Below are 12,861 nucleotides of genomic sequence, written 5' to 3'. Positions count from 1 at the left end.
CAAGCCAGCAGGGGAGAGCAGTTAGGGGGATCAGGCTGGCAGGGGAGAGCAGTTAGGGGAATCAGATTGGCAGGCAGGTGAGTGGTTAGGAGCCAGCAGTCCCAGATTGTGAGAGGGATGTCCAACTGCCGGTTTAGGCCCCGCAGGGATGGGGCCTAAACCGGCAGTCAGACATCCCTCGAGGGGTCGATTGGAGAGGGTGCAGGCTGGGCTGAGGGATCATCCCCCCCTCCCGTGCACGAATTTCATGCACCAGGCCTCTAGTTTTTATGTAAATAAAGTTGTCATTGTAATTCAGGAAGAAAACTTTTGATACACCTCTGCAGGATCGCACAGAAGAAACCAACCATTCCTTTGTCTTTCTTCTTCCATTTCCAACTGGAATGTTGTTTCAGACTGATCCACACATCCCCCTCACAGAAGACTCTACTCTACTGCAGCAGCCTCAGAAGATCTGTTTGGAAGCTGAATCAAGGTTTGAGGGTGCTCTCCAGATAGCCCTGAATATCAGGGCATTCTGGGACCTTGTTAGGAGGTGCGTGCCACAGGTGTCCTGGTTTTGTTCTAGGCAGTAGCCCTTAACCAGGTATCGGTCTTTCAAAGACACACGTGCCAGGGCTTCTCCTATGCAGGTCCAAAGCAAAGTTCATTGTAGTGGACACTGTGACGAGGTCACGCCTAGTTGGCCAGGTCAAGTGATGGTGTAAAGGTCACAGGAGGAGTGACCTAGTGGGACAGTGGTGGTAAAAGGGCTATGAGGCAGGCCAGCCTCTGAGTCAAATTACACAAATGATGACATTTAGCAATGCTCCCTCTGCTCCTCCATGCTCACTATGCATCCTTGATTGTCTCCCCTAAGCCAGGGGAACCAACCCTAGGTCATACTTCTGTGTCTTTTACCTTCCAAAGCACTGGCCCTGTTCCAACATTGCTATTTGGTGTGTGAGGAAGCTGGGCCTAAAGGGGTGGGGTGCTGGGGTGAACCTTTCCTTCAGTGGGCCAGAACCCAAGCACCTTCATCCCGGGTGCTCCTCAACCCCAACTGGGCCTCTCAGCACCTCCCACTGGATGTGGAAAGTTCTCCAGAACTCTTTTTATCTTCCCAAATGAAACTCTGCATCCACCAAACACTAACTTCCCACGTCCAACCCCACCTTCAAGAAACTACTATTCTTCCTGCCTCTGCGAATGTGACTTTTGAGGGACCTCATGTCAGTGGAATCACACAGCATTTGTCCTTTCCTGTCTAGCTTAGTTCACTCAGCAGAATGTCATCAAAACCATTAAATTTGTTAATGTTCTTTTGCCTCTTTGATTAGAATCTGTTCATTTCTAGTTAAAACTGATAAAATATTTTTAGAAATTAGGATAGATAAATGATATTTTAAGGGAAACCATTTTGTCTTCGTTTATAAAAACAAAGGAACAAGAGAAAGCATTTTCCTAGTTTTCTAAAAAGAGTTTATGCCTGACTGGTGTGGCTCAATGGTTGAGCATCGACCTATGAGCCAGGAGGTTGCTGGTTCGATTCCCAGTCAGAGCACATGCCTGGGTTGTGGGCTCGATCCCCAGTGTGGGGCGAGCAGGAGACAGCCGATCAGTGATTCTCTCTCATCATTGATGTTTCTAGCTCTCCCCCTCTCCCTTTCTCTATGAAATCAATAAGAATATATATATATTTTAAATATATTTTATTGATTTTTTACAAAGAGGAAGGGAGAAGGATAGAGAGCTAGAAACATTGATGAGAGACAAACATCAATCAGCTGCCTCCTGCACACCCCCTACTGGGGATGTGCCCGCAACCAAGGTACATGCCCTTGACTGGAATCGAACCTGGGACCTTTCAGTCTGCAGGCCGACGCTCTATCCACTGAGCCAAACCGATTAGGGCAGAATATATATATATTTTTAAAAAGAGTTCATAAATAGAATATGCAGTAAAGTGATATTATGTAACATCAAAGTGACCTGTGGAAGCAAAGGTGCAAACTACCTGGAACAATGCTAATTATTGTCTAATTATTGTCTAACTTTTAATTCAGTTATCCTATGTTCTTATTTACTTTGGAGGAACAATATTTTAAAGTTTTTGTTGAAATAATGAGAACAGCAAATTGCTTTAGTGACTTTATTGGTAATTTTAAGCACTTCAGAACTCAGGTTTTTATTTTTATCCCTGAAAGAAAACTTGAATGAACATAATTGATCTTTTTAGAGAAAACAACAAACAAACAAACAAAAAAAACAATGCAGGAAGGGGGGGGGGTGTAAAAAATAAAAAAGGAAAGAGAAACAAATTCTTAGCATATTTTCCTTACATGTATTCTCACTGAAAAAAACTAAGAGAAAATAAGAAACTGAGAAGCAAAATTAATCCTAATTAGGTTCATTTTGGGAAAGCAATCCCTTTGCATGATTACCCATTGTGAGGTGTACAATTGGCCCCCTCTGGGCAATGAACACCTCACTGTGGAGGGAAAGGGCCTGGAGACTGTGGTCATCCTGGACTCACTCCTCACCTGTGCCTCAATACCCGAAGCGATAGAGGACTGACAGAGGAGAAAAACATAGAATCAAAGAATGCATGGCCTCTCAGAATGGATGTTAAAGGGGGCAAATATGAGATCCCCTGACAATCAAACCTATGGATGACCAGAATCAAAGAATGCATGGCCTCTCAGAATGGATGTTAAAGGGGGCAAATATGAGATCCCCTGACAATCAAACCTATGGATGACCTGGAATCACAGGATTTGGTGATGATTTTCATGGTAGAGATCATAACAACACTACCTGGAAGATGAAATCTTGCTAATTCTTTGTGATTGCCACTCATGCTATTCACATATTTTGGATTAAGAATGATAATGAAATGTGAACATACCCAATTTTTCATACCTGTGTAATGACCAAGTTAATCTAAACTTTCAAAGATAACTAACTCAGTGGCACTGCCCCACAAGCTCCTCCCAGGCGTGGGAGGCAATGTTTCATCAACACATTCCAGGAAAAATGGACTGGTAGAGCGTGGTGGAGTAAGATGGCCTCAGTGACATTTCTTACCCAAGACCTCGCTCCCCACAGCATTCCTGCAGGGTTACAGGTGTCCATTCTGGATAGACTTCTCTGTACACTTTTTTTTCTTGCACATGCTAAAACTTTGTGCCTTCCCTTTATTCTATCATAATAAAGCTTAGTGGGTGAAATAGCAGTTAAGGTACATTTAATCTTTTTACCATTTATTCAGTAACTATTATTTGTTCAAGGGACTGTGCTATGCCCTGGGGAGTAAAAAGGAATCAATAAGTGAAGTCATCCTCAACAAGTTCACACTCAGGCAGGGAGAGAGACATTTAGATTAATGGATCTCAAAATTTGCATCTGGGAGCTTTGCAAAAAAAGCTGATGCTTGGACCCACTCTAGACCAACTGAATAAAGAATGTCTAGGCTGGCAGGTGGGGTCCAGGGGAATAAATAAGTGCCACTAAAGTGGTGTCATTAAGTGTGCTAAGGGAGGGAGTAACTAGTTATAACTGAGAGGGAACTGAGGAAGATGTGTAGGAAAATGATATTCAAGTGTGACTACAAAGGATGAGTAGGATTTTGTGAGACAAACAAGGAGCAGGGTAGAAGATTCCAGTCAGAAGGGATAAAGGAGTTGAGAGGGTAGCCTGTGTGAGGTACAGGAAATAGAGTTTCTGCCATTAAAGAATTCTAGAACCAATCATGGGAAGATAGCACTGACATAATTCTGAACCTGTGGTAACAGTGACCCACAAAAGGTGTACAGAATGCTCCACCAAGGATGCTCATCTGAAGAGGTCAAGCCTCCTACCTGAAAATAAAACATGTTAATAACCCACACTTTCCTGTTTTATGTTTTCAATCAGCAGTTTTCGCTTCAGGTTTGTTATTTGATGGCCCAGTAACAATGATCCCCCCGCCCTATGACCATTTGATAATTGTTTGAACTGCCCTTCCAAAAAGACCTTGCTTTTTGACCCTCCCTTATTTTCACTTAGAAGTCAATGAATCCAAGATTTCTGATTTCCACCCTAGTCTCCTCTGGGGTGAAGGGGAGGAGTGGCGAGCAGGTGTTTATGAGTCTGTGCACAGGTGTGGGTGTGGATGTAGCCTGAGCATCCAGCTGTAGACCCTCAGTTTCATTTAAGTTTTGGGGTTTGCAGCCTATCTATTGCCTTTTCCTCCTGATATATCACATCAGACCACAATGGTGAAGCAGCCATACTGCTAGTGGGTCAGGGATAGGTCCCGAGGACTCAAAGCTGACTAAGATTATTCCATTCCCCTTGGATATTTACTAGCCAGGGGTTTTCACTCAACCCAGGCCTAAGGCAATCATCTGATGGCATTCCAATAGCCTAGTGACTGATTATCCAGGAATTAGCACAGGACTTAGTTGTTTCAATTGGAGAGAAAATTCTCTTTCCCTTTGGATGTGAGTGAAGAAACATGTAGACCCTGGAGTCTCTGGCAGCCACTGCACTTTGAACTTACTGTGATATTGCCGATATATTCCAACACTGCACCAACACATTCTATTATTGTGTAAGTCTGTCTATGGTAGATTATTCATAAAGGTGGCCACTGACAAATTCTTCATCCCTTTATGTACGAGGTCGTCCTCCCACCAAGAAGTGAAATCTATTCTGCCCCTCCCTTGAATCTGGACTGTCATTGGAACTTACTTTCCCCAACAGAATGTGACAGAAGTTATGTCCTGGGACTTCCCAGCTCAGGCTTTCAGCGGTGGTATCTTGTCTTCTTTGACCCTCTTGGGACCCAGCTGCCATGGGAAGCAGCTCAGGCTAGACCTAAGTGCCCATGAGCAGATGAGTGGATTAAAAAACTGTGGTACATCTACACCAGTGGTCGGCAAACTCATTAGTCAACAGAGCCAAATATCAACAGTACAACGATTGAAATTTCTTTTGAGAGCCAAATTTTTTAAACTTAAACTTCTAACGCCACTTCTTCAAAATAGACTCGCCCAGGCCGTGGTATTTTGTGGAAGAGCCACACTCAAGGGGCCAAAGAGCCGCATGTGGCTCACGAGCCGCAGTTTGCCGACCACGGGGCTAGACCACTAAACGATGAGAAACCATGGGAAGAGAGAGCGGCCAATCTGAGCCCAGCTTCCCAGCCACCCAGCTCAAATGCTGACATGTGACTGAAGCCATCTGAACCAACACCAGGTGGAGCAGAAGAACCATGTCACCAAACCACAGAGTCCTGAGAAATAGTAACTCATGTTATTTAAGCTCCCCAGTGTGTGATGGCTTATTATACAGAAATAAATGATTCTCAGGGCGAGTTGGGTCTTCTGTTACTTACATGGAGTCTTCACTGGTTTGTTTCTATAGGCTTAAAGTTAAAATGCTGTCAGCCACTCGTAACCAAAAAATCCAACTCAATAAGGACATTTATTATCTTCATGATATGAAATCCCATGTTAGGGCCACAGCAGGATTGGTTAATGGTTCAATGGTTTCATTAAGGACCCATAGTCTTCCCATTTTCCACGCTGTCATCCCCAGAGTTCCTCAGGTTACTTCCTGTCAGGGATGTCAGAGGCTGCAAAAAGCCAGACATCACATCCAGACAACATCCAGCAGGAAATCAAGGAATGTTTCTTTTTTATATGCCTTTTTAAGAGTGAGGAAACTTTCCCCAACATCAGGATTCACTAGCTTAAACTAATTACAGGAAAAGTGGAGTTACCAAGATTAGCTTACATGAACCAGTTTACCCTAGCCATGTAGAAGGTGGACACCTGGACCAACGTGGGTTTCTGCCAGCAAGAAAAAAGGGCATGGTTGCTGCACTGGTAGCCATGGTGTCTACTACAACATGCAATTTACCATGGAATGAAACAGACACTCTTGAAAGACAGGCAGCCTTTACCCAGCAGCCTTAAGTGGTCTCTGCTTCTGTTCCTCCACACACACATCTCTGCCTCCCCTGCGCCCCACCCCCCATCCAAATGTCAGTTTTCAAGGTAGAAAGCTACTCAAAACCCCAATCTAGCAGTTAGGGTCCTGGCAGGAAGCAGAAGGAATTCTTGGGAGGAGATTTGGAAGAGAATGTGATGAAGGGACCATTTGCTGCAGTGCAGTCATGGTTCAACAGCCCGTCAGAGGATGCTGTTACCCAGGGACCAGCAACAATGGGAGGCAGACTTCACTTCCCCAGGCTTAAGAGGCATGGGGCTGAGAACTGTAGTTCCTGGAGCTTGACATGATACAATGGAAAAAGGAAGCCCAATAAGAACTGTCCTCACAGAGGCATACAGATCTTCTAGGCCTGGGTGCGGTCAGGACAGAAAGGAGGGAAGAAATACCCCAGCCTCTCTCCGTGGGCTCCAGTCTGTAGCTGGCACCCCTTTTGGTGAAGAGCCATTAATAATGCCTATAGGCCTTTGGGGCACAGAGCAGGGCAGAGAAGGCAGAGAATAGATTTGGATAATGAGTAGAGAATCAATGAGTTAATTGACCAAAAACTGGAACATTTTATCGAAGTAAAGTAGTTCAGAATCCAGATAGTTTAGTCACTATTATCATTCACTAATACTCATTTCTAGTCATCTGTGGCTAACTAAAAAAATGTCCAATACTGCTTCTCTTCCGCAGCCAGTCAGGAGAACATTCATATTCAATTGCATTCCTGCCCGGGTCAGGAGCCCTGCTCCTTACAGGCTGCTAAAGGTGTTGTTAATGCCTCTGTGATGACCTGTGAGAGGAGAAGGGAGGTTGTAAACAAAGTACATCAATTAATTCATGGCTGACTGTGTAGTTGAGAGAGTTTGTTTCACTGTTGGGAAAACAGAGACGTTCCCTAGGATTGAAATCATGGTGCCATGAACAGTTCTCAGGTCTGGTTCAGAGCTGACAGAACCAAGTGTAAACCCCCAGACTTGGAGGCAGGGCAAGCCTGGAGTTTTTACCCCGGTCCGGGCTTGGCCTCCTGGTGGCCTGCCCAAGCAGAGCCTGGGGCAGATGCGGAAGCTGGACCGGCCAGACCGGGAGAGGGCTGCCCGCTGGGGCTGGCGGCTGGTGTAACAGGTTCTAAGGCTGACTCCAAACCCCCCACGCTACGGGATTACAAGGGTCTGGAGACTTGGGGCGGGAGGCCAGGGCTAGGGATCCGGTCGTGTTTTAGAAAGGAACACGGATCCCAGGTGGGAGACCCAGTGCTTGCCTTCGCTCGGCGCAGAAAAGCTGCGCGACCCTGGGCAGACACCTGAGCCACACTTCCGCCCAGTCTCACCTGAAAAGCAGGAGGGGCCACACGTGGGTGCTGTGGCCCCTCCTGTGGCCCCAAGGGAGCGCGACCCGGATCCGGGTTAGCCGGTCTCCAGCCCAACGAGACCCGAGTCCCCACCCATATCTCCTCCCCCGCGGGCATCCCTTGGGTACCTTCGCGATCTCTCCCCCACCGTCCGGCCTTCAGTAGAAAGACTCAAGTTTCGGGTCGGCGTGCATCAGGGGCCCCGGTACGCCGGCCGAGGGGGGCTTCCGCAGGGCACACAGTCCCCGCGCCCCGGTCCCGCAGGGGGCGCTTAGTCCCAGCCCCCGAGGCCCCGCGCAGGAGCACAGCCCCCGCCGCCCGCCTCCAGGGCAGAGCTCACTGAATCCGCCCCGGAGGCGGAAGCAACAGGGCGTCGCCCCCACCTGTCGGCCTCCGCCCTCCGTCCCTGGCTCCTCTCCTCTCCCTCGCTCCGGGGGCAGGGAACCTGCCGAGGCGGGGAGGGAGGGCCCCCAGCGCGCGTGCACACGCGTGAGGGCGAGTGTGCGGGCGGGGGCCGGGGCCGCGGGGCGCATGCTCACACGCGCCCGTGACGTGAGCGCCCGGACCGGCGGCCGGAGGCAGGGCTGAGCGGGGCGACGGGCGGAGGACCCGGCAGGAGAGTGGAAGAGAGCAGATCCCAGAGCAGAGCTGGGGAGCAGAACAGCAGCAGGATCCGCCCAGGTTTCCGCGCTCCCCGCCGTAGCCCCACCGCCGGCAGCCCGCGCGCGAAGCCACTACCGCCCGCAGCCACCGCCGCGCCGGCCGCCGCGGGCCGGGCGGGGCATGAGCGCTGAGGGGCCGCGGCCGCCCCCCGCACCGCCCGGCGCGTCCTGGCTGTGACCGGGGCGGGGGCGCGCGGCCACACTCGGGCCGGGGCCCATGGGCGCGCTGAGCCGGGCGCCGGGGCGCTGAGCGCTGGGCGGGCGCGGCCGGAGGAGCCATGGACTGCAGCCTCGTGCGGACGCTCGTGCAGAGATACGTGAGTGCCGCCCTCGGGAGGACCGGGAGCCGGGCGGGAACGGGACCCGGGGAACAGACACCGCCGCCCCCAGCCCCCCGATCCCGCTGCGGCCGCCAGCCCGGGGTCCCTGACGGCTGGGGCGGCCTCCTGAAGCTGGCCGTCTCCCGGGGGACGAGCAGGACGCTGGGAGGACCTACGGAGTTTGCACCCTCGGGCTTCCGACGGGTGCAGCGCGCCCGCGCCCGCTCTCGGCCCCGGCCCCCGCCTGCTCCCGGTGCACAGCCGCGTCCCTCCCTGGAGCCCGCGCTGGGATGGAGCGGTCCCGGCAGACCTTCCTCCCGAGGCTCCGCTCAGGGCCCGGGGCTGGAGGGGTGTTCAGGTTCGGCCTCCGCCTGTCACTTCTCCGGGCGGATTAGGAGATTGGGAGGGTTACACTTCCACAGGAAAAGGCGGTGATGGTGCCTGTTTGCCACACCACTGGGGGATTCAGAAGTGAAGTTTGGAATCTTTTTTTTCCCCCCCTGAAAGTAACCAATCAGCTCGGAGGCCCCGGGTGTTCTGAAGTCCCCTGGAATCCACCTTCCTTGGCGACCGGATGGTGAGGTCAGGGGGCAGGCCGGGAGGGGGAAAGTTAGTTCTGTTTTACATCGCACCGAGGGAAGACTGCGTGTGGCAGTGATCGCCGGCACTGGATATCCAGAGGGGGGGTGTGTGCCGCGGGAAAGAAACCTCTCCGGAGGGTGTTGTTTCCTGGCCACCGTCTCTCACCAAAGGCCCGTTGTTCCCCAGCGGCTGCCGGCCCCTGCCCGAGGTTAGTCACAGGTTTGACAAGTCCGGCGCACCGAGGGTTGGGACCAGAAGAGGGCTTTACGATGGGAACTTCGTTTGTTCCCCCTGGTATAGGAATTACCATAGGCAGGCTTTCCTATTTATGAGCTCTTTTGAGAAGGGCGAAAGGTGAAAGTTTCTTTTCATCCAAGGAGAACGCCAAATCAATGCTTTTCTCCTGAATCTAGTCACTGTCCAGAAGAGTCAGAAGTCCAGGGAACTTGTGTGCACCTTTCGTAGTTCTTCCCTTACTCGAAAGTCAGAGTTACCTTAAGTGGAGATCTCTCTCTCTCTCTCTCTCTCTGATTCTACCTTAGCTGATGAAACACTCATGTTATTTCCCAAAGTCCATACTGTAATGTGAGTGGTAAACATCAGGTGCCACCTTTGTGTGTGTGTGTGTTTTTTTTTACAGGAATGCGTTTTCGAAAAACCAATAATAGTGACCATAGGTAACCAGATTTATAAGAGAAATGCTTTCTTGGCCAGGTACCTTCTTTTCCCAGCTGTATTACCCAGGAGGCGTGGGTCCCTAGGCCAGTTATTTTCAAACTGCCTCAGTTTCCTCAAAGGGAAAATGTACTCCAACTATTTTTCGCATTAATTTTAACCCTCTTCCAACTCTTAACATTTTGCAGTAAAAAGAAGGGTTGAATTGTGAGAAGTGAAGCGCAGTTTTGTCCCCATGAGAGGTGAAGGGTGGATGGGACATCTTTCCTCTTCCCCTGACCCGGCCCAGGTGCACTGACTGGTGGGCCTGACCTTCCCACACGTTCCCGACTCCTTCATCCTGAGACTGGGGCGGACATTATGTCCAATTTTTGTGTATCTTTTTACTCTCTTACTTCCTCCAGGCCTTCAGCTGTTTTTTGTTATATCAATCTTATAGAAATGTCAATGTAATTTACATTTTATAATTCCCTTTTGCCATGTTATTAGACTTAAGAAAGAATTTTTTCTCTCAAATCCAAGTGGTAAATATTTTTTAATGGACTTTACCAGCATATGCATTGTTGGTAATGTCCCTGGACTGCAAGTTATGGGATACTATGATTATGTCTATTTTTCTGCACTTTTTTTTTTTTTTTCAGTCTGGTCATTTGGCTACTACACCATATTCACATACAAAGTCATTCATTTCTATGCTATTAAGCTCATGTCCATGCTATTAAACTAATTTGGCCTTTCCCAGAAACAGTCATGATCTGTTTTCTTATAATTTGGTTATCTTTCCAAAGATGTGTAGGACCACATTATATTTCCTTTTGCTAGAGGAGGGAAAAGTCTGGGGTTGACCGTTCAAATTTCCTGCAGTTGTGGCTTAAACCCTCTTCTTTGGTAGTGATCACATAGTCAGAATTTCTAGGAGAAAGAAAACTTCTCAGCTGCTTCTGATGCATGAGGGTTGCCAAACGATAAAGAAGTCCTTAGAAAACATTGCTGTAGGTATTTTATTCTGGGTTAATTCCAAAGAGATAGAATAGGCAAGTAAATGAGAGAATTCTCTTCCAGGATTGGCTGTATATACAGCCGCAGGTTGCAAAGCATATATTACTGGTTGGTTGAATGTCTGGAGGGATATAATGTTGTGGTGTAACCCCCATCTTACAAAGGACGCCTAAAAAAAGTCGAATTATGGAGTCATTTATTAAAGGCCAGTGGCATACGAGGGAGCAAAAGCTCCAAATCTCGCAGCCCGGAACAGCTTGCCACGCCTGGCTTATATTGGCAGAAAATCACAAAAGTATCGATTACATCTTTGGGTCTGGAATGAGGAACCTGTTTCGTGAAAAACATTTTCACAGAAGCAGAATCTGAGTAACTTAGTTATCTACGAATCACTGAATCAACGTAAACACATTATCATTATCTGGGACCACCTGGACAATTTAGGATAATTGTGCTGTCCAGATTCTGGGATCACTGAGTCAACAGGAATGCACTATCTGTAGCTACTAAGGCAATTTAGGATAATTGTTCTGTCCTGGGTCCCAGAAGAATGTGCTTCGATGACCAGTGAGATCATGATCAATGGGACATTCAAACCATCATCAATGGAGTATTGGGATAGCATACATAAGTTCAGAAAATCAAAATAACTTTTAAATGAGTACAGAACCCAAAACAGCAAGGTTAAAATATTAAACAGCAATTTTCACCCAAATATGGTTGCTACCATACTTCAATAAGCCATTTAGAGATGTTTTGTATTTATAAATGGAACAGTGCTTATGTATCATGAAGTAGTTTGATGTGTGTGTGTGTTAATACTCACTGGAAGATATTTTTTCCATTGATTTTTAGAGAGAGTGGAAGGGAGAGGGAGAGAGAAACATCCATGTGAGAGAGACACATCGATTGGTTGCCTCCTGAATGCGCCCCGATCAGGGCTGGGGATCGAGCCTGCAACCGAGGTATGTGCCCTTGACCGGAATCGAACCCGTGACCCTTCAGTTGGAGGGCTGACACTTTTTCCGCCGAGCCAACTGGCTAGGGCTGATCTGTTTGTTAAAGAAATTTTTAACCAAATGGATAGAAAACTAATGTTATCTCCTTTTTGTAGATGTGAGGTAGAAAACTTAGATTCAGGTATGTAGCTTAAATTCTGAAAGAAACCAGTGTACCTTCCTGAGTTACCTATAGATTCTGTAGGCATAGTTAACAGTGTAATCTTGGGCAGGTTGTTTCTTTTTCTCTGCCTCAGTTTTCTTATCTGAGAATAATAGAAGTACCCATTTTATAGGGTTATTTTGGGGATTCAGTGAATTCATACAGGCCTAGAGCTAAGAATGGTGCCTGGCTCCGAGAAAGTGCTCAGCGAATTTATCACTACTCACTGTTAACATAATGTTGTTGATGATGCTGTTAACATAATTTTGGGAAGGTGGGCAAGGAGAGAGCAAGCACTTCTGTTGGTCAGTTAGCAGGGGCCTGGGATGCAGTGAAGAGGTAAACTGGGCGCCCTGCTATTGAGCAGTGTGTAGGCCTCAGATAAGATTTGGCAAACTTTAAAACAAGGGTGTGCTAAAATACGGCAGGCCAAACAAAAAGTCTACAGGCCACGTTTGGCCACAACATTTATTTATGCGTGAGCCTTCTAGGCCTGGGCCACCTCACTGGCAGGACGCTTTCTTTCCTCCCTCTCATCCATGCTTCACCTTTAGGAGATTTGACTTTAAAGTTCTGTAGGTCAAGAGCTTTCTTTAGTTGTGTCTCTGTAATTTGTTTTCAGTTCTTTGGCCTGGATACTGCTTACTGGTTTTGTTTTGCTGCTTGTCAAAGTTTCTACTTGTTTCCATCTTATAATGTTTGCTTTCTAGGATATTTCTTACATTTTAAGATTTTAAGATAGCAAACTTAAAAGCCAGGTGGTTTTCCTTGCTGACAGTAGATATTTGGCTTTGAAGCAGTTTGTTACATTAGGATTTTCTTTATAAGGGAAAAAATAAACATTATTAGTCCGTGGAGAAGCATGGCTATATTAGAGTGCTTTAAACCTTCTAAAAAGTCCAACCACTTTTATTTATTTTTTTATTGTCTAAAGTTTTATATATGCCTTCTTTTTCCCCTTTTGACCCCCCCTTCCTACCTCTGAGGAAGTGAGAAGGAGAGAGAGTAGAAACATCAATGATGAGAGAGAAACATTGATCAGAAACATTGATCCAGTGTCTGTGTCCATTGTTTATGCTATTATGCATGCATGCATGCAAGTTCTTTGGTTGATCTGTAAACCCCCTGCCCCCCCATCTCCCCTGCCATT

At 47.7% G+C, this 12,861-nt stretch overlaps 1 protein-coding gene and 1 long non-coding RNA gene across 4 annotated transcripts in view; one reads left to right on the top strand and one right to left on the bottom strand.

Annotated features, from left to right (window-relative positions):
• Positions 1–5,310: 5,310 nt before the first annotated feature.
• Positions 5,311–7,579, bottom strand: LOC307104605. Its single transcript, XR_013813903.1, has 3 exons — positions 7,441–7,579; positions 7,223–7,291; positions 5,311–6,754 (listed from the first exon to the last, which is right to left on the bottom strand). It is a non-coding gene; the product is annotated as an uncharacterized lncRNA (long non-coding RNA).
• A 573-nt stretch (positions 7,580–8,152) lies between these two features.
• ATP11A (ATPase phospholipid transporting 11A) overlaps positions 8,153–12,861 on the top strand; it is a 139,254-nt gene continuing 134,545 nt past the window's right edge. For all 3 annotated transcript variants that reach the window (XM_079779572.1, XM_079779573.1, XM_079779574.1), the window contains exon 1: positions 8,153–8,291. In XM_079779572.1, coding sequence (XP_079635698.1) covers positions 8,253–8,291 — 39 coding nt within the window. In that variant the 5' untranslated portion in view covers positions 8,153–8,252. The remainder of the gene's footprint in view (positions 8,292–12,861) is intronic.

This window comes from Cnephaeus nilssonii, assembly GCF_951640355.1.
Source record: "Cnephaeus nilssonii genome assembly, chromosome: 8".
In the NCBI taxonomy this organism is placed as follows: Eukaryota; Metazoa; Chordata; class Mammalia; order Chiroptera; family Vespertilionidae; genus Cnephaeus; species Cnephaeus nilssonii.
The sequence above is the reverse complement of the archived record's forward strand: the minus strand, read 5'-3'. Positions and strand labels throughout refer to the sequence as shown.